The 21947-nt window shown below is 50.2% G+C and overlaps 1 protein-coding gene across 9 annotated transcripts in view; it reads left to right on the top strand.

Annotated features, from left to right (window-relative positions):
- Positions 1-21947, top strand: part of LOC144784710 (ATP-dependent translocase ABCB1-like) — a 1064270-nt gene that overhangs the window by 323564 nt on the left and 718759 nt on the right. For all 9 annotated transcript variants that reach the window (XM_078663665.1, XM_078663668.1, XM_078663666.1 and 6 more), the window contains one exon: positions 7464-7577. In XM_078663665.1, coding sequence (XP_078519791.1) covers positions 7464-7577 — 114 coding nt within the window. The remainder of the gene's footprint in view (positions 1-7463; positions 7578-21947) is intronic.

The following is a 21947-nucleotide window of genomic DNA, read 5'->3' as shown; positions in this document are numbered from 1 at the left end:
TCGAGGGATCCGTTCGTCTCAAGGAAGGCGGCAAGCTGTCTGTTGACGATCTTCTCGATGACTTTAGCAGGAAAAGGGAGGAGCGAGATGGGACGGAAGTTTTTGAGGTCGCTGTTGGTTTCTTCAGTAGGGCGCTGAGCTCGGCATGCTTCCAGCTCTCCGGGAAGGTGGCGGTGTTGAAGGAGGTGTTGATGATGTTCCGGAGTTGGGGTGCGATGGTGGAGTCGGCCTTGTTGAAGACGTGGTGGGGGCAGGGGTCGGTCGGAGATCCGGAGTGGATGGTGTTCATCGTGCGGGCTGTGTCTTCGGTGGTCACAGTGGTCCAGGTGCGGAGGGTGGTGGTGGGGGGCCTTGGTTCGATGGTTGGGTGCGTGGATGGTGCGCTGAAGCTGTTGTGGATGTCGGCGATCTTGCGGTGGAAGAACGAGGCGTGGGAGTCGCAGAGATCTTGTGACAGAGTGATGTCGTTGTTGCCGGTGCTGGGGTTGGAGAACTCCTTGACGATGCTGAAGAGTTCCTTGCTGTCGTGGGCGTTGCTGTGCAGTCGTTCCTTCAGTGATTTCTTCTTGGTGGTGCGGATAAGCTGGTGGTGCTTGCGGGTGGCGTGTTTGAGGGCGGACATGTTGTCAGTGGTCTGGTCGAGGAGCCAGGCTTTCTCGAGGGTGCGGCAGGTATTCTTGGAGTCCTTGAGTTTGTCGGTGAACCAGGATGCCTTCTTGCTCCTGGGTCTGCTGGGAGGGTTCTTCAGTGGTGCGAGGTCGTCGGCGCAGGCGGTCAGCCACTGCGTGAAGTTGCGGGCTGCTTCATTGGGGTCTGTTGTGCTGGCGGGTGGGTTCTGGCTGAGGGAGGTGGTGAGCTGGTCGGCGGTGATCTTGCTCCAGCTTCTGTGGGGAACCTGTGGCGGATGGTGGTGGGTCGTGGTTCTTCTGAAGCTGAGGTGGACGCAGCTGTGGTCGGTCCAGTGGAGTCCGGTGGAGTGGCTGAAGGTGATGTGCTTGCTGGATGAGAAGACGGGATCAAGCTTGTGGCCAGCGTAGTGGGTGGGGGTGTTGACCAGTTGCTTGAGTCTGAGGTTGGCGAGGTTGTCGAGCAGGGGGGCGGTGTTGCGGTCCTTGTTGTTCTCCAGGTGGAAGTTGAGGTCCCCTAGGAGGATGTAGTCAGCAGAGCGGAGGGCGTGCGGGCTGATGAAGTCCGTGATGTCTTCGCTGAATTGTGTATGTGGTCCCGGTGGTCTGTAGACGAGGGTGCCTCTGAGGGTCGTCTTTGGGTCGGTGTGTATCTGGAAGTGGAGGTGCTCGGCGGCGGCGAAGGTGTCGTTGGAGTCGGTCGTGATGCGGATGGTGTTCCTGTGGACGATGGCGATGCCTCCTCCGGTCTGGTTGACGCGATCCCTCCTGATGATCTTGTACCCGTCCGGGATGGCGATGGCGATGTCGGGGGCTGAGGAGACGTTCATCCAGGTTTCCGTGAGGAAGGCGACGTCTGGTGATGTTGCGTCGAGGAGGTTCCAGAGTTCCACGGCGTGTCTGTGGACGGAGCGGGTGTTGAGCAGGATCTACTTGAGGTGGTTGCTGCTGGTGCTTGGCTTGGCGGGTGCGGTGCAGGTTCGGAGGGAGGTGAACTTGCAGGCCTTGCAGGTGAAGGGTCCGTGGATGCGTCTCGGGGTGGCTCGGCAGCAGGCGGGGTTCCGGCCGGCATTGAGTGTGTTGAGGGCGGCGGCGTCGTAGGTCTGTCGGGTCGTCTTGCATCGGCGGGGGCCAGGGGTCCTGCCACTGGGCGCGGTCCAGGCGCGGACGGGCGCAGACGGGCTTGCCTTTGGCGTGCCTTCGGCGCACAATCGGTGCGCCCGCTGCGCGTCAACGCTGCGCGTGCGTGGGGGCGTCATAAGAAGGGAGCCGGGAGGGAGGGTCTGCTGGGTGGCGGGAGAGGGTGAGCCAATCGGCTGGCGGGGGGCGGGGCCGCAGGGAGACAGCGGCGGGAAATCAGGTGCGGGCGGGCAGGCGGCTCAGCGGCGGCTGGGTCGCCTGCAGGGAAGAGCAGAGGTAGCGGCGAAATCAGGAGCGGGTGGCGATGAGCAGGAAGCAGGAGGAGCGTGGGGGCGACCAGGCCTAGGTAAGGCACAGTGGTCACTTCCGAGTTGGAGGCAGGGTCCCTTTAAGAAGGGAGCCGGGAGGGAGGGTCCGCTGGGTGGCGGGAGTGGATGAGCTAATCGGCTGGTGGGGGGCAAGGCCGCAGGGAGGCAGCAGCGGGAAATCAGGTGCGGGCGGGCGGGCGGCTCAGCCGCGGCTGGGTCGCCTGCAGGGAAGAGCAGAGGCATCGTCGAAATCAGGAGCGGGCGGCGATGAGCAGGAAGCAGGAGGAGCGTGGGGCGACCAGGCCTAGGTAAGGCACAGTGGTCGCTCCCAAGTTGGAGGCAGGGTCCCCTTAAGAAGGGAGCCGGGAGGGAGGGTCCGCTGGGTGGCGGGAGCGGGTGAGCCAATCGGCTGGCGGGGGGTGGGGCCGCAGGGAGGCAGCGGTGGGAAATCAGGTGCGGGCGGGCGGGCGGCTCAGCGGCGGCTGGGTCGCCTGCAGGGAAGAGCAGAGGCAGCGGCGAAATCAGGAGCGGGCGGCGATGAGCAGGAAGCAGGAGGAGCGTGGGGGCGACCAGGCCTAGGTAAGGTAAAGTATGCATTGTAACGTCGTACATCCCCTTTACAACACATACCATTACAACGCATACCATTACATAGCATTTAAGGTAAGTATTGGCCAGTATAGGGGTAAAAATTACTGTTCTAACTCCAGGGGGTGCAACAGTAGGGTAAGTTTTGAATAGTGTAGGGGCAAAAAAATCATATTCTAACTTCAGGGGGTTCAACAGTAGGGTAAGTGTTGGATAGTGTAGGGATTAGAAATGACTATTCTAACTCCAGGGGGTGTAACAGTAGGGTAAGTGTTGGATAGTGCTGGATCCATCTGCCACCTCTAGCTATTGTCCCATCTCGCTGCTTCCTGTGCTCGCGAAAGTTTGCGAGAAGATTGTATTCAGACAACTGGATAATTTCATCGAATCCTCTCAGGCCCTTCACCCAGCTCAATCTGGATTTAGGGCGGCTTTTAGCACAGAAACGGCGCTGGTGGAGGTGTCTGAGGCCATCCGGGAGTGTCTTGATGGGGGCGGCAGAGCGGTCCTGATTTTGTTGGACCTCTCTGCCGCCTTCGACACGGTGCCCCATGCTCTGCTCTTGGCCAGGCTGGCGGAGGTGGGCATCTCTGGACGTGTCCTCTCCTGGCTTTCCTCTTTCCTGACCAATAGGACGCAACAAGTGTGGACGCCGCCTTATGCCTCGCGGCCAAAGAATCTTACTACAGGTGTGCCCCAGGGGTCCACATTGATCCCCCTGCTGTTTAACATTTACATGACCCCCCTAATTCATCTGGCAGAGCAGCTGGGGGCCAAAATAATGGCCTACGCCGACGACACCCAGTTGTTGTTCACCTGGCCGAAGGACAATCTGGATACCTCGGTGGTGCGCTCGTGTCTGGCCTCTGTCTTCCGCTGGCTTGCCCTGGCACAGCTTAAGTGTAATGAGGAAAAGTCATAGGTTCTTCTTTATGGTACCTTTCCGGACAATTTCAGGGACCTCATCTGGCCAGTCGATCTGCCCTGCCCTAAATCAATAGGAGGCCCAGCGAAAAATCTAGGGGTTTGGTTCGGGCAGGATCTTAAGTTCGAAGACCATCTAAAAAAACTGACTGGTATTTCTTTGCCACTCTTAAGGCGTTAAAAAGGTTCTTCCCACTCCCGAGAGAGGCTAAAGAAACGGTTTTGCGTGCCCTCATTCTGTCTAGGCTCTATTATGCCAACGCACTGTTCAGTGGCCTACCTGCCTATATTATTCAGCGGCTTCAGGTTATCCAAAATGCTGCAGTGCTGCTTTTATTCCAACTTCCCAGGAGAGCCAGTGTGCGATCTCACCTTCGCAGTCTTCACTGGCTCCCAGTCGCCCATCGAATCCTGTTTAAATCTTTGGTTCTCGCGTTTCGGGCCACCCACAAATTAGGTCCGATGTATCTGCAAAAAAGGTTTGTCATGTATGTTCCCCGTCGCGCTCTTCGCTCTGCAAATTTGCACCAAATGACCATGCCCAAATTTAAGTATTCGAGATTGGGCGGTCAATCCATTTCTGTTCAGACTGCCAGGGCCTGGAACGCTCTCCCGCTGCATCTAGAGCGTCTCTGACAATCTCTATGTTCAAGAAGGGGCTCAAAACACATTTGTTTAACATTACCAAATAATCATCTTTCCTATGCGCATTTTTTTTCTGGATAACTTCACTCTTCGCGCCAGGATACTCTGTAGTAGCAGAGTGCGATATAAAAACATTTATAACATAACATAACATAACTATACATTGTAATGGTATGCGTTGTAATGGTATGCATTGTAATGCCTGCGTTGTAGTGAAATGCGATGTAAAGGATGTTGCAATGTATTGACTGCGTTGTAAGTGTAGTGTGATGTAATGACCGGATTGTAAAGGTTGTTTCCCCTCTGGGACTTGTAAAATAACTTTGCTCCAAACGTTGCAGCTACCCACTCTCTCTCGCGGTGCAGCGGTGGCCAAATTCCCCTGGGCACTACTGCGCCGTTGGAGCCCCACTCCAGGGCTCCCAAATGTCAACAGGAAAATGCCCCAAAGAAAAATGGCACTCCCAGGGCTGCCTTAGGGAAAGCATGGCCCATGTACAGCCCCACTCACCGGGGCGTCTCAGGACTCCTCTGGGTGGCCTGAATTGACGGTTACACCGTGTCTGCCCATCTAGAGCGTACATTGAGCTAAACCTCCTCACCCGTACTCCTCTCAGCGTTGTGGACCCGCCCACCATCACGCTTGGAATTGCCTGACTTCCTGTGGCCTCCCTTGTTGCTCGGCAACACCTCAGGACTCCATTGCGCAGGCTTCGCTTACGAGCGACAGCGCTGGACAGCCATCCGTTCTCCTCCTTCTTGGTCTCAGCCAACAAAAGGGGACAACAATGGAGTGCTTGTCCTGCACTCCTGCATGGCCATCACCAGTAGGGAGAGGGAGAGCGTTTCCTTCCTGCAGCTCTCCTCTCCTACTCCCCCTGGACCTTCTTCACGCTGCCCAGTGGGCTTCCAACCACTCGCAGGGCTCCCCCTTTGCTCACCGGAGCACCCCCCCACATTCAGGTGCCGACTTGCCTGTCTTCCAGTTTGCCGGACTCTGCAGCTTCTCCTCTCCTCACCTAAGTGCGGAGTTGGCTCCCGCCATCTATTAAACTCAATTGCAGGGTTGGCTCCTGCCAGTCAACACAAAATACAGGGTGGGCACCCGCTCCAAAGGCACCAGTGCATCCAGGTGGAGGAATCCCCATGCCGGGGTTCCCTCGGAATTCAGTGCAGCGCTGCAGAGCACCATGATTCCTTCATGGAATTAAAGATATAGCGCTCACAAGGCGCCATGCTCAAAAATGTCCAGGGCAAAGGCTGGGCCCAGGCAGGCCAGCTCACGGGGTCCTCCAGCAGGGAGGCCGTCCTTTGTGGGGGTTCCTCCTGGTGCCCACTTGCAGCAAGTTCCCTCAGCACAGGAAAAAGCACAACACACATGGGGTCATAGCCTCTATATTTATATTACATCTGGACTTTGTCTACCCTGGCACAGGGCTTGAGGGAACCAGCCAAAACTGGTTTGGGGGAATTGGAGCACTTTGTTTAGAAGGCTCCTCTTCCCCTGTGTCAGGTGGGGGCTTATCATCAGACACACCACAGGGGGGCGGAGCCAGCATTGTACAGGCTAGGCACAGACCTATTCAGGGACCAGGGACTACTCCTTCCCCTACTCCAAATGCAGATGCCCTATTCAGCCCAGCGCTGACTCATCCGGCCCCTCCTGGATCCATCAGACTTGGGTCCCATGCTCACTAAGCCACTGGAGTCAAGCTATCCTGGCTGATGAAGGCTGATAGCCAGAAACCGGTCCTAAGATGCTTTTTTCCGGTCCAGAGAAGACATGGCTTGGCAGTTGGGTCTGGACTGTTCCCATGAGGCACAGGGTCAACACTGATTTGCATATGGCCATGTCTGAACTGGGGTGGCTCGGTGAGCAAAATAATGATGGATTAAACCCAGATCTGTGACTGGGGGTGTATGTTTTGCCATTGCGCAACATTCCATCCATCATCTTGTGTGTTTTGGCTAAGCAGCAAGTGGAATGCAGATGGGGGGGGGGCGAGCACCCAAATTTAAAGATTGTCTGGGAGACATGATTCTCTGGCAGGACCAACTCTGCACTTATGCTGAACTACTCCCTCATTCCTCACGTCCTCGCGACATTTGGGGCCCACTACAGACATATTTGCTGGAACACCCTGTCAATGTTATAGAAGCACCATGAGGCCTGCTCTCATTACCCTTGGGTTTACTCAAGGCAGCGTATGTTGTGGTCTTCTCTTGTGATAACTGTGTAGGATATGCCTATTTTAGAGATCTTCAATCACTTCCCATGACGTTCTGAATATGCTGAAATTCGCTATGGTGACTATGTCAATTGTCCCCTTTTCTTTTATTGTTTTTTTTATTGTGTCTCTTTATTGTTCCTTGGTAATGTACATTTGTCCTCACAGTTTGACGATATTTGTTCCTACTGCTAAGTATGACATCTGATTTATGATATTTCATATCTCTTCAAGTTATGGCTGTGTGTTCAATACATCTGCTGATATTTTGATTGTATGCCATTGACGGAAAGTTCAATAAATACATTTAAGAACAAGGTCTTGGTAAGCTCACAAAAAGCATTTTCCAACCAAAATTCACTATCTGGAAAGTGAGACCTAAACACAAGCATGAAGGAATGCTACTGCATGCACTCGCACATGAAAATAAGACTTGAAAGGTTAGCCAGTGTATGTTAACAAATGCAGTAAATGCATTGATGTGCTGTACCAAATGATGTTCGTTATTGTCAGATAAAAGACTCAGAGCACAGACACCAACACTGGCAAGTTTTCTACACAAGCATATTTTCAAAATGTTGCAGAGAGACAAATACATCTTTTATGAACTATACTTGAGAGCAGGGCCGGACTGGGAATGTAATCCAGCCCTGGCAATTGAGTCGGACCGGCCGCGAGGTGGGTGCGCTTGGAAAACACTGCTGGTGCTTTTGTTACAGGGGACCGATATTACAGCTTTGCTTCAAAACCCGTTGGGGTAACAAAAACGGCCCCCCAGGGTCCCAAAAGCTGCTCCCACCCTGGTGGCCCACCTGGGAAATGCCTGGTGCCTTCTACAGCCAGTCCAGCCCTGCTTGAGAGCAAAAAGCAACACAACAGTGCATGAATATTAATAAACCTATTGACTATACATAGGTTTCAAAGTATAAAGTATTTCCATTTCAAGAGTTATTAGATAGAGGAGGAAGTACTTAAATTCACTACCTGATTGCTTTCTCTTACAGATTTTCTTTTCAGTTATGATGGGGTCATTCCATCTTGGCCAAACTGCCCCAAATCTGGAAAGTGTGGCCAGTTCTCGGGTGGCAGCCTATGAAATTTACAAGGTTATCAAAAAGGTAGGCAACCAAAAAAGTCAATCAGTTGTTTTTTCAATATCATTTTTAAACATTGCTTCTACATCTTATGTGCTGAAGGTTGAACCCACATGTGCTACAAAATACATCTTCCTATCGGAAGAAATAGAAAAAAACCTAAGCTGATCCATTGTGCATTATTGATATACCCTCTCTTCATTGCCATTCAGTCTGTGTGGATGTTTATGCAGAGTTGTACTTTTAGTTTATTCAAATGGAAAGCTATTTTATTTCCTTTCCTTTATGTGGTAAACGTGAATACACCTTTTTCATTGAAGTGGTAGGGATCTCAATCTTTTAAGGCATCAGGTACATCCAGAAAGTAAAAAATACATCAAGGTTGCTCTTTTATAGTCGATATATTTTAGGAACCATGATGGTTTTATACATTTATTTAAGCAATTCTGCAATGCCACATGTGCACTGAATCATCTTTGGGTGCTTCAGCATCAAGGTGTGATGTAAGAAAGTCAATTTAAAAATGTATAACAAATTAGGTTGACTGCTTTCTACCCCTCAGGGCTAGTTCAGATGTGACCGCTGAGGCAGTGTCTGCTTGTGCTGGGCCATCCCAACTCTCAGTATTCGAGGCAATTGACACAGATATGCTGGGTATCTACTACATGTAGAAGTGAAGCTGTCTAGAGAGTGTTCTGAGGGATGATGGTGAAGTCCACTTTTGTACAGTTCAGTAGCCTGTGGGTGGGAGGACCTGTGAACCCTCTCTAATCAATAAGCAAAAAGTTCCTAGGGGCAACTACACTCACTTTTGTAGCACTTCCTGTTTGCTTTACTGCAGACTGGCTGAGGATGTCTTATTCTAGGAGAATATATAATGTCAAGCCCCATCTTCCAGGGTAGGTAAGCCGGAACCCACCCATCAGTATGTTGTTAGAAAAATTAGCAGCCCCCGCTTAAGCTATATCAAACTGGTTCTGAATCTAGCTCCCATCCTACTGGGATGGTGCCAGGATGAATACAATTTGCCATGGGATCAGAGCGTCCCTGTCCCAGGTCTCTTCTTTCACAAAATTATAATTGGGAAGGCCTTACATCTGTTTCTTTCAACTGCCTAAAATTCCTAGAGCATCCCCAGCTGCCCTTCCTGAGCTGATATGTATCATATGCGCCACATACCAGGCCTAGGCCATTGAATCGGCCCTGAGAGCAGTTTTCACACTTTATTAAGGTCAAGCACTGGTGGAGCAGCTGTGTAAGGTTAAATCAAATTAGCTCCCCTGAGTGTCAGGCAGAGGGAAACAGTACCTCTGAAAAGCTACCTTTCACAAATATGCCTCAAAATGATACTTTAACTTTGAATTGTATTTTTATAAATATTAAACATAGTGGTTGAATGAATTCTCTACTAGTCCCTAACTTGAGACCAAAAAAATATTTTATGTTGTTTCTATGGGCCAACAACAAGCTTGCACAGTGAAAATAGCTTTAGGGTGCTTGCCACTATAACTATTTGTTAACATTATGAGTCCAAGTGTCCCGTTTTTAAAACCCACTCACAATACCTTGTCGGTTACAAGGTCAACATAGGGGTGACTTTCTTTATTTAAAATGAAGGTTTTTCTCCTGCCAAAAAGGTTAATTTGACATTTTGGACTGAAGTTTGAAAGCACAAGAGGTACAGGAGGTACAGGTACAGTCATAGACCCGAAGCTGTGTTGATATTGTTGTTCTAGTGAATGGCACAATAAGTGCTGCAGTCAACTGGCGGCATTTAACTTTCCATGTCATAGGTGCATTTCTGCATTTCTGCACCACATTATATGATCTTCTAGGGAAATTAAATATGGCCATTAGATGGGTGCAAATATTACTATATTTTAAAGGTTAGACAATATGTACTAAAGTCTATTTAGCAGCGTCCCAATGCACACAGTCACAAAAGCAGCAGCAGCAGTCTAAACAATATGAGGATGTTCACGCAAAAAGAGGCAGTTTCTCACATGCACCAATTAGCATTATATTATATTACACTCAACAATTTTTTTTTTTTATCTTTATTTTCATTTTTACGCATACATGTCAATAATCAATGCATACAGCGGTACAATGGTAAGTGGTCTTCGCACATAGGAGTGTCATAAGAAACGGTACATGGTAGTACCCATGGCAACAGTAAGCAATTGAATAGGTACGCAAGTTAAGTCACAGTGTCAACCATTCAGCATGAACATTTCCATCACCCGTAACAGTCCCGTCACCCCATCTCTGCCCAAGCCCCAATCTACAGCTGCATACATGCATAGCACACAAGTAAAGTCATATGCACGGAGTATAATACGTTACAGCTCTCCTAGCCAACTCCTTCAGGAACAATGCCGTTTACAACCTGTGTGTCAGCTTCACTGCATTTTTTGGCAATGTATGCTCTATATGGACCCCGAATGTCTACCGGGCGAGTGGGCCGAGGCACGAGGGTCGCATACTCCTCGCAGTTTTCGTTACAGTACGCCAAGCTGCGAAGCCACGCCTGCGAAGTAGGGGCTTTCCCACTACCCCATAGGAATGCCACCTCCTGCTTGGCCAATAGAAATCCCAGCGCTGCGAACCTTCTGACCTTTTTGGGGAAGTTGACCATATAGCCTAACAGCGCAATTTCCGGAGTAGGCACAAGTCTCATAGAAAGCATGTCTCCCAGTGTGGCGTGTATCTGTACCCAATAGTGCTGCAACTTGGGGCAGGACCAGGAGAGATGAGCAAAGTCTGCGTGTGGAGCATAACATTTCTGATAGTGGTGAGGCCTAGAAGGGTCTATCCTGTGGGACCAAGCCGGGGTGTGATACATTCTGCGGAGAAATTTAAAGTGTAGCAGCTTTTGTCTACTGTTCAGGGATACCTCCCTCGTGACCCTGCAACATTGCTCCCATTGATCATCAGCAATAGGACGGCCCAAATCCTGCTCCCATGCTGTGCGAATCTTAGCATCAGAGAAGGGGCGATCCATAAGATACTGTTTATACAGTTTGGAAACCAAATGCTCACCAGTTGGACTCTCAATTAGTAATGAGAGTGGAGTTAACGGTTTAGGAGCAACCGGAAACGTGGGGAAGGTAGCCCGCAACATGGAAAGCATACGTTGCAACACACAGACATCCATAAAGGAGCAGTCTTGGAACCGAGCGTCCTCCGATACAGAAAAAACATGATTGTAGGGAAAAAGATCACCAATCGTATAAATTAGGAATTTGGCCAGTATACGTTGCACTAACACTTAACCAGTAATAGGAAGCAATGTGGGATTTGGCAGAGGCAGTGCCGGAGAATAGATTAGGTCCAATCAAAATAACCTACGTAACTTATCCCATGCCCAACTGGTGGTGGAGACCGTCTGAATATCCTGTGGGTCCCGCGGGAGCCCTTTAGGTAACACTGTGGACAATTTCTGCGGCAGAACCAAATCTGCCTCCAACTTTAAATAAGGGATTCGCGCGTCTGGGTGCTACCAAGCGTAGGAATGACAACACTGCGCAGTTAAATAGTATAAATACATATCCAGGACTCCCCATCCGCCCCGCTGAAGCAGCAGTGTCAGAGCCTGCCAACTCACCCGTGGTCTCTTGTCACCCCATACCAAGCGCAAAAGAAGTTGGCGCAGCTGTGAAAAAAAGGATTGGGTAAGAGGAATGGGGATGTTGTTAACCCCTTCGACGCTGATGACGAGCTGGGCTCGTCATGGCGTAGCCTCCTCGCACGCTCATGACGAGCCCAGCTCGTCACGTAAAGTGCGCTTTTGAAAATCTCAGCGTACGAGCGGAATTCCGCCCGCACGCATGCGGTTAAAAAGATATAAAAATCTCAGGAGGACTACCATTTTGACAATGGCCACTCTACCTGCCACTGACAAAGGCAGCCGTAACCACCTCTCCACCTGTGATTCCAACAAGCTAATCGCACAGCCATAGTTTAACCTAATGATGATAGCTGCATCTAAATGAATATAAACCCCGAGATATTTAACCGCATCATGGCACATTCCAGCGGAAATTCACAGTCCCATGTAGTCGTACTATTTGTTAACGGAAAAATCACCGACTTATGCCAGTTTATACTAAGACCGGAGAACCTGCCAAAACGAATCATTTCCCTAATAAGGGGTTTGAGGTTAAGGTGGGGCTGCCGCACATATAAAACAGTATCAACGGCGTATAGTGAAATCAAGAGCAGGCCGGAGTGAAACTGCAAGCCATGGTGCAAATGTTTCTCTTGCAAATGCCGCACCAAGAGGTCCATCTCCAAAATGAAAAGCAATGGGGACAAGGGGCAGCCGTGCCGGGTGCCATGGGAGAGGCGAAAAGGTGGGGAGATTGTACCATTCAGGCGTAGTCTACCGGTGGGTTCCGTGTATAGCAGAGCAATGGTAGAGCCGAAGCCTTCAGGCATTCCCATGCGGCGCATCACCAAAAGAAAAAAACCGCCCCCAAGGGAGTCGAACGCCTTCTCGGCATCAAGGAGTACCGCAGCGGCTGGTGTATTGAAGTCTATCCTATGTAATACTGTAAACAAAGTGCGCAAGTTAAAGGAAGTAGACCTGTGGGGGACAAAGCCAGACTGTACCGGTGAAATAATAAACTCCATCAATAAAGACAGCCGGATAGCGATTACTTTGGCTGAAATTTTATAATCAAAATTCAGCAGGGACAATGGCCGGCAGGAACAACAGAGTGAGGGGTCTTTGCCGGGCTTGCGGAGAAGATAATAACAGCCTCCCTGAAGGTTGGAGGAAGGATACCGATTTCAAATGCCTCCTCATACACCTCTATCAACAGGGGAACCAGTACATCCTTATATGCTTTATAAAAATCTGCGGAAAACCCGTCAAGGCCGGGCGCAGAGGAACCTCTAAGTGCATCAATCGCTTCCACCGCACTTTCCTGGGATATGGGAATGGCCAGGAAGTCTTGCATATATCGTTCAAGATAAACTAAGGCAATTTTGGCAAGATATTCCTTCTGTTCACAGAGGTCCCCGGTGTTTCTAGTGGTGTACAGAGTTTTGAAGTGAGACAGGAAGGTGTCACATATCTCCGGAGTAGAGTGCACCACCTGGTCATCCGGGCCTTTAATTACAGTGATATAGGCATTGCTATGCGGAGGGCGGAGCATATGCACTAAAACCTTACCAGGCCGTTCACCCTCCCCATACCGTCTGACCACATGCTGTTTGTTAAGGAATAATAGTGCACGCTCAGCTGTCTCTCGAAACTCCATCATTAAAATCAAATGTCGAGCCTCACCGGCCTCTGACACATGGTTCAGCAATTTCACGTCTAGGGCAGCAAGTTCTTTCTCAATACAGTTTAAAGTGGATTGTGGATCTCGCAGGACCCCTGCATTCTTAGCAATACAAACTCCCATGATATAAGCCTTAAAACCCTCCCAAAGTACTGCCCAGGTATCCACCGACCAAGCGTTGATCTCAAAATAGTCTTCAATGGCCTCCCTAACCTCCTCAAGAAACACGGGTCCTGAAGTGCTTTACCAGGAAAACGCCATTTCCTCTCATATCCCCCAGTCCTGGGAATGTTAATGCGGAGTACGACCGGTGAATGGTCTGAAAGCGTACATGGCATCGTATCTAACCCACGGTACCAACCAGCGATTCCAGGTGAGACCAACCAATAGTCTATTCTAGTCCAAGGGTTGTGGAACCCTGAATAATGAGTATAAGATATGAGGGCCGAGTGATGTATGAGTTCAATGTCAACCAGTGAGAACTGCCTACAGATGTCTAGCATGGCGAGGCATCAGGAGAGGAGGAAGTGCTTTCCCTAGCAGGATCTAACAACAAATTAAAGTCCCCTCCCATTATCAATAGGCAGGGATCAAGAGCCAGGAGGTACACTTGCAATGCATAGTGAATCCCGGTGAGTCTACACAAGGCCCGTATATGTCCACTAGAGCAACATTGTGTCCTAGCAGAGAGCTGGCCACTATAAAAAATTGGCCCTCCCCATTAGTTATGACCTTGGAAAGAGAAAAAGGAACTCTTTTATGGATAAATAGGGCCACAGCTCTAGCATAACTGCTGTAATTAGAAATGTATCTGTGGGACCCCCAGCTCACCGCTATAGGCGGCGCATCGGACTTTGTACCGCTTTTGGCCGCCATAAGTGTGGCAGGGTATGCTCTGACGTGAGTCCCTTGCTCACTTTGCCACTGGATTCAAGCAAGCCGGGCTGAAGAAGGTTGTAATGCCAGAAACCGGTCCTCGGAAGCTTGTTTCCGGTCCAGGGAAGGCATGGCTTGGCAGTTCGGGCTGGGCTGTTCCCATGAGGCACAGGGTCAGACTGATTTGCATATAGCCATGTCTGAACTGGGGTGGCAGAGTGGGCTAAAGAACGGTGATGGATTAAACCCAGATCTTTTGACTGGGTGTGAGTGTTTGATTGGTTCAGATGCTCCGTCCATCACCACCACTTTTGTGGCGCATCGGCTTAGGCATGTGCGTCTCCTGCATGTAGACTATGTCAGTGTTATGTCAAGCAATGTAATTGAGAACTTCCCATCTTTTTCGAGTGTTATTCAGCCCTCTGACATTGCAGGACATCAGAGATAGCCCGGAAGGACCGGGCTGCCAGCCTAACTGTGTCATCCAACGAATGTTCCAACAAGCATGTGTCTTGTCAACCTAACCCAGCGCCATGTACCATTTACCTGTATAGTAATTCTTGAAAAACTATGAAGAAACAGCAAATGTCCCCCACCCACCACCCAGCCACACCCTGTCCCTGGCGAGGCAAAACCCATCCCCAAAAGCCAAAGGATGGTGTGATTCAAACAAGCATTGCAATAATGTAATCACACATGAAGACCGCAAGCTTGGCAAAAACAGCAAACATCTCAGTGTTCACCATGAGGCGCAGCAACGCTGCGCTGATCCGGGCAAAACAGAACATTACATTGACAAATGGAAAAAATACCACAATGGGAAATACATTACAGAGCCAGAAAGCGCTGGAAAGAATCAGCCAGTCCCAGGATTAGAGAAGAGTTCCACACTGGCTTCTGAACCGCTATGTGGGGGGAGATGTCGCTCGTGCAGCAGCCGTCGCACCTTTGTTATTCTTCTTGTACTCATGGTAAAACTCCTGTGCTTCGGTCGGGTTCTCAAAAATGCGGGATCTTCCGTCAACATCTACCTGCAGTCTAGCCGGGTAGAGTATACCATACCTAAGACCTAGATTCTTCAAAGTGGCCTTCAAACCATTAAACTTATGTCTTGCATCTTGTACCACTACTGTGAAGTCTGGGAAAAATGATAGCTTACTCACCTGCCACTGGACCTCCCCTCGCTCACGGGCGGAACGAAGGGCAGTGTCCCTGTCCCTGAAGTTCATGAGTCTAGCAATGATGGGTCTCGGAGGCTGACCGGGTTTGGGGCGGGGCCCCAACGATCTGTGGGCACGTTCCACCACAAAGCCCTGCATGAAGGTCTCGTTTCCAAACAGATCAGATAGAAGTTGCTCCACAAAGACATCCATACGGCCAGTGGTTGCAGTCTCTGGCACGCCAATAATGCGTGCGTTTTTTCCGGTGACTACGGGCTTCTAAATCTTCATTCTTTATAGCTACTTCCTTCAAAATCCTTTCCACCCTCTCTAGCCGTTTCTGCGATTGCACTGCTCCATCTTCTACTTCAGAGACCCTAGCCTCCATGACATCCAGCCGACAATCATATGTTTGGACCTTTGCACACATATCAGCCAGTCTCTTATGCAATGCATCAAACCTGCCATCCAGGGCCTTGAAACCAGCCCTCATCTCTTTTAACATTGCAACAGTGAGCGAAGCAGGGTCGTCGACATCATCATTGCCCTGTGCACCTTCGGCCGCGTCTGTGGGGTCGTCAGATGTAGCATCTGTGCCCTTTTCAAACGGCAGTGTCCATTGCTTAGGATCTTTCTGTCCCATTGTTCAATATAACTGTGCGTGCCCACCAGGGCAGACGGAGATAGGCAGAAACGTGTCTGTTAGCTGGCGCGTAGAATCAGTATCACAGAGGTATGAGTATATGGGAAAGGACAGGCCACGGGCCTAACTGCACACCGCAGAGCCACAATGTGCGAGGTTGCACACCAAGCCAACAAAGGGTGCACTATAGTACTGGCCGCACAGAGATACGATGCTTGTATCCCGAGGGACGTGCAGCTGGCAGAGAAAAGGAGCACAAGTGCAGCATAGCGCCGAACAGCCAGCCAACAGGAGAAGCCCACTAGTGGGAGTGCTCTGCCCAAAGCACAAGCACAACCAGCAGAACAGATAGAAACATTCTTGCAGGTCGCGTCATGCCCCCAAGGATAGGTGCAATTGAAGAACTTAGTGCTTCCCTCCTGAGGATCAATAGCGGTGGTGCAGCAGTCAAGGACGGCATCCACCCACGCCGGCCCACAGATCGCCATTGAGGTCAGAGACGTCTGGGCCAGGTACAACATAGGTCCCAGGGCCGGGGCAGGAACGGCAGCTTGATCACCCGCACAGCACAGATAACAGCTGCAAGGGCCGTCCAGGAGGGGGTGAAGGGAGCCAGCACACCCGACCGGGCCTCGCGCCGTCACGACCCCAGAAACGGGACCTATCGGGCCTCCACCCCGAGCCCGCCAAACCCCCAGCGGCAGCAACGCACGTCAAGGCCCAGCAAAACCGCGACCACAAGGCTCAACAAAAACCCCGCAGCCGCCACGTCCGCCGCAGGCTACGACATACAGCGCCATGAGGGGGGGATCACCCTAATCGGGGGGGGCGATACCAGCCAAAGGACACTGATTGGGGGCTTCCGCTCATCTTGGTGGTCCAAGCCGCACCCCTCACGTCAGCGTCGCCTCCGGAAGGGCCCAGGGCCGTCGCATTGCTCCAAAGATCGCCAGTTCAGGGAAAGGCCGTTCCGCACCTCGGATCAGCCCGGCTCCGGCACCCACACGATCCACATGCTTCCCGGGGCATCATGGTGAGGCGTCTGTTGGGTTATACATGGCAGGTGTTAATGAAATTGGGCTTTGAAAGCGCTCGGCCGGCGGAGCTTCAAGCGCAGGCGACCATCTTAGTTGCCTGCATGGCCACGCCCCCCATATTACACTCAACTATTGACAATTTTTCCAGCATTTATCACTGTTAGTTTTGTTCTAGTTAATGTGACTGTTGAGTCTTTTCCCTGGAAATACTCATTAAAATAGATATAACGTTTTGGTTGCGAAAAAGGACTTCCCCATTGCACCAAGTAGCAGTACAAGGATTGATTTGTCTACCTACCTATAGACATCAATGTCAGCATTTCTACCAACTTCTTCTCTGTCATTAAGTAGATTGGCTGATATACGTAGAGGGGATCCACTGCTAACTTTCAGCAGAGAAATGTATGTACTGCTGTGTGGTCTTCCATTAATTGCTAGGAAGTTCAAGTGCAGAAAGGGGCCCTTTATGAGCCAAATGTATGAGGTTATAAAGGTGAACTGTATATAAAGGTCATGAAATATTAACCACTGAAAAGATAACATTCTTAAGATCAATTCTAGGTCTTCTTTAAAGTATGCCTTCAACACCACTCCTTCCTGATAATGTCAATGAGTTCGTACAGGATACAGACTTAACAGTTGACTAAAGCTAAACTAATAGTGAATTAATAGTGAATTAGTAAAGAAAAGGGTTATGACCCCAGCTTCTTAGTGGTTTCCTATTATGGACACATCACACTGAGACATATTTGTTTACACAGAGGACTTAGTTTGCCGAAAAAAATAAGAGATACACCAATTTCTTTTAGGTAATACAATAGAATACGAAATTGTTTTACAATCTACAGTAATGAGAATCATTCTATGTTTATTTAAAGGCACACTTCATTGATGGTGAGTTATGTCATACTTCTATCATATCTTTCAGTCACTGCAAGAGAAGATTTTGGGTAATAATTGTTTGTTACATATGTGGGCGTGTTAGGCATAACCAGCTGGTGAACAATAAACTCAATTCCATTATGATGAATAAACCTTACTGTCCTATTTGCTAACATGATTGACTGAGATGTCACCACATTGTATAATTAAAGTGAGGAGTGTCCTGGATCCCTGAGTAATGAAGAGGATCATAACCTCACCGTCTTTAGAAACAATTTAGATTATCTAAGAGAAAAGGTGAAGGTTTTAGGATTATCATTACAGAGTAGGGCAGATGTGGTGTGTAATGGAGTTAACAGTCTAGTAGCTGGGGGGGCGGAGCTAGGTGGGCTGAGGGGAAGAGGAGGGGTCAGGACAGGATGAGGGTCAGTTAGAGTAGGGACAGGGTTGATGAAGGGTGTATAGAATAAAGCTCCCTGAATAGTAACCAGCTGTGTCTGTGGTTCTTTGTAGCACGATGCTACAACTGGCGACGAGGGTGGGATAGGCATGATTATAGCCTGCAGAACCCAATAGGAGTACCCTGTCCCCTGCAGCATCAAGTAAAGAATCTGCTGCCTGGTAGTGCTGCCACCTGAAGAAAGAGGTCAGCAGCCGGTGACCCTGCTCCCCCCCAGCGACTGCGGGAGTCCAGAGGGAGCCACTGAATCGAGCGCTGAAACGCTCAGGAAAAGGAAGCTGTTTCGCGCTGAAAGCGCGAGTCACGCCGGATGCGTGCACCTTGGCACCCTAAAAGAACAGGAGTCGGGAGCCCACTCCAACCCTGTCCAGCACCCCGGATCAAGACCAGGGTCCCCCGACGTCGAGGACGCTGTCCCCGAGAGCCCGGTGACAAGCGCTGCTGAGCGCGCTGAAAACAGAGCCCGGGTGCCGTCGGAGGTCGGAAAACCTCACGCCCGATGCGTGAGGTTTGGCACGCCAGCGGAGAAGAAGAGCGGGAACGTGGAAAGTAAGGCGGGAGCCCACCCCAACCTCACCTGGTAGCTGCGGTGGCCGAAGAAAAGTGAGCCCTGATGTGTGCTGCCCCCGAGGTTGCCGGCCGGTGAGGACAGAGTGAGCCAGTGTTGGGTGAAGCAGGAGAGAAAGCCTCGTGTGACTGCAGTGACGGCGGCCATCTTAAAGTCAGGCGCTCTTCAGGACAGACCCCTTGATCTTCATAGAGCGGCCATTTTGAAGTCAGGCATGAGGAAATAAACAAGCATTGGAAAGAGGAAATAAACAAGCATTGGCGAGCAGAATTAAACAAACATTGTTAAGAGAGCAAATAAACAAACATTGGCGAGTAGAAATAAACAAGCATTGTCAAGAACAAATAAACACGCATTGGTGGGGATAAACAAAGGACAGTAACACAATGGTAACCCCCAACGCCTCACCACAAAGGAAGCCCCTTGTCGCGGGAGGATCTCACCTGCGAGCTCCGGAACCTTTGACTGTGACCACGGGAGGGAGTATGGGCCCCAAGTGGCAAGAATGGTTAGAAGACTTCGAAGATTATATTGAGGGGTCCAAAGTGACGGAAGACAAGGAGAAGTTAATCGCCCTCCGCAACCTAGCAGGCCGAGAAATAAGCAAAATTGAGACTGTGCGTTGACATGCGCCTACCCAACACTGCGATTGAAAGGGAGCGGCACCCTGGTCCTCACCTGAGTGACATGATAGCTGCACTGAATGGTGCCAAAGTATTTTCAAAATTGGACTTAAATAAGGGTTATCACCAGCTGGAACTGGACACCAAATCCCGTTACATCACCACGTTTGCAACGCACCTAGGTTTATTCAGGTACAAACGGTTGAGCTTTGGTGTCTCGTCGGCCGCTGAGATCTTCCAGGAAGCGATCCGGCAGATAATCCAGCACATCCCCAACACTCTGAACTATAGTGACGACATCTTAGTCTATGGGTCAGATGTTCGTGAACACGACATTGCTCTTGATCGCGTCTGTCACGCACTGTTAGATGCCAACCTGACATTGAACAAAGAGAAATGTGAGTTTCATCAGGCCACCCTAAAATTCTTTGGTCACATTTTCTCTGTTGAGGGTATGAAGCCGGATCCGGACAAGATTGCAACTCTGAACAATACCAAGAGTCCACAAGACGTCAACGACCTGAGATCCTTCTTGGGGATGGCCAGTTATTGTGCTCGCTACATTCGTGACTATGCGACCATCAGCCACCCCCTTCGGATCCTCACCAAACTCGGCCAGCCGTTCGACTGGACCCCTCAGTGCGAACGAGTGTTCAAAGACATCAAGCGCGCCGTTGAATCAGCTGATAGCCTTTCGTACTTCAACTCTCACAGGAAAACTGAGATCACAGTGGACGCAAGCCCTGTTGGTCTGGGAGCGATCTTGGCACAATACGATAATGACTCTGACCAGAGACGAATTGTTGCTTATGCCAGCCGCAGCCTGTCTGATCCTGAGAAGAAGTACTCTCAACCTGAAAAGGAAAGTCTTGCAGTGGTCTGGGCGTGTGAACACTTTCATGTCTTTGTCTATGGCAAGCACTTTACCCTGATCACGGATCATCAGGCGCTGGTCACCATCTATGGCAACCCAAGATCCAAAATGCCCCCGAGGATTGAGAGGTGGGGTCTCAGGCTCCAGGAATACACTTTCACCATAATTCACAAACCGGGGAAGGCGGAGAACCCGGCTGACTACATGTCCCGCCACCCTCAACCGTCATCTGGGTCCAAACCATCGATTGCTGAGGAATATATCCACTTCGTGGCTGACCAGGCATTGCCACCTGCCATTCCCATGAACGACATCCGGGAAGTCACTGCGCAAGATACTGTTCTACAAACGCCGCCGGATCCAATCCAATCGGTGGAGACACAATCCCCAGGATGAAGACACCAACCCCACAGTCCAGAAAGAGATGCAGGCATTTCGGCATGTATGTGACGAACTGTCAGTTACCGATGACGGAGTCATCCTGAGAGGTCAACGGCTCGTAATCCCTAACCAACTCCGGCAGGGAGTCGTCAACTTAGCCCATGAGGGCCACAGAGGAGTAGTGTCCACGAAACGAGCCTTAAGGGAACGCGTTTGGTTTCCTTTCCTTGACCAGATGGTGGAGTCGACTCTAAAGGATTGTCATCTTTGCCAACTAACTAACAAGAGCAATCCACCAGCACCACTACAGATGACCGACCTGCCTAGCGGAGTTTGGCAAGAAATTGCCATGGACTTCTACGGACCGTTGCCGTCCGGAAAATATGTAGTTGCCATAATCGACGAATATTCTAGATTTCCCATTGCGCAAATAGTGTCGTCTACAAGTGCTTCCTGCACTCTCAAAGTACTGGATGAAGTATTTGCAACGTGGGGTGTCCCTAAAGTGGTTAAGACAGACAATGGTCCCCCGTTCAATGGGCATGAATTCAGTGCTTTTGCGAAGCACATGGACTTCAGGCACAGGAAGGTCACCCCACTCTGGCCACAAGCAAATGGCACCGTCGAAAGGTTTATGGCGACAATTAAAAAGACATTTCAGCATGCCACAGCGGAGAAGAAGGAATTGCAGGTTGGTTTGAATGAGGTCCTCAGAGCGTACCGATCGACCCCACACTCTACTACAGGACAATGGCCTGCAACCCTCATGCTAGGGCGACCAATGAGAAATCGCATCCCAACATGGGAAGGAGCTTTGCAAGCTGAGTCACCAAGTCACGACCATCATGAAATGGCTGCAACTGACAAACTCAATAAGGACAGAATGAAGTCATACGCCGATGCCAAAAGGAGGGCAAGGTCTCCATCTGTCCATGAAGGGGACTACGTCCTCGTCAAGCAAGAACAGCAGAAAAAGACTGATTGTCGATTTTGTGATGAGCCACTACTGGTCACCCGACAAAAGGGCACCATGCTGACTGCCAAATCTGACCGGCGCCGAATCACCAGGAATGTCTCTCACTTCAAGAGGTGTTCTAGAGACACGGATGAGCCACTGACGAGCTCCATTGGTCCATTTGCACCTGAGGGACCTGATTCTTGTGATCCAGACAGCAGTGACCATCAGATTGGATGTCCGCCGACAGCGCCCACAGCAGTCATGTCTCTGCGACCACGTCGTGATATTCAGCCACCAAAAAGACTCATTGAAGAGATGGACTGACAACACGTTCATTTGTTTATTAAGAAAGGGGGAGATGTAATGGAGTTAACAGTCTAGTAGCTGGGGGGCGGAGCTAGGTGGGCTGAGGGGAAGAGGAGGGGTCAGGACAGGATGAGGGTCAGTTAGAGTAGGGACAGGGTTGATGAAGGGTGTATAGAATAAAGCTCCCTGAATAGTAACCAGCTGTGTCTGTGGTTCTTTGTATCACGATGCTACATGGTGTATGGTCGTTCTGGTGTATTAAGCGTGCATTGATGTCAAGATCTGAATTTCTCTGAATTTTCTAGAAAAATAATTGATTACATTGACAAAGTCCA

Source organism: Lissotriton helveticus, chromosome 10 (assembly GCF_964261635.1).
Source record: "Lissotriton helveticus chromosome 10, aLisHel1.1, whole genome shotgun sequence".
In the NCBI taxonomy this organism is placed as follows: Eukaryota; Metazoa; Chordata; class Amphibia; order Caudata; family Salamandridae; genus Lissotriton; species Lissotriton helveticus.
This window is presented reverse-complemented; position numbering and strand designations above follow the sequence as displayed.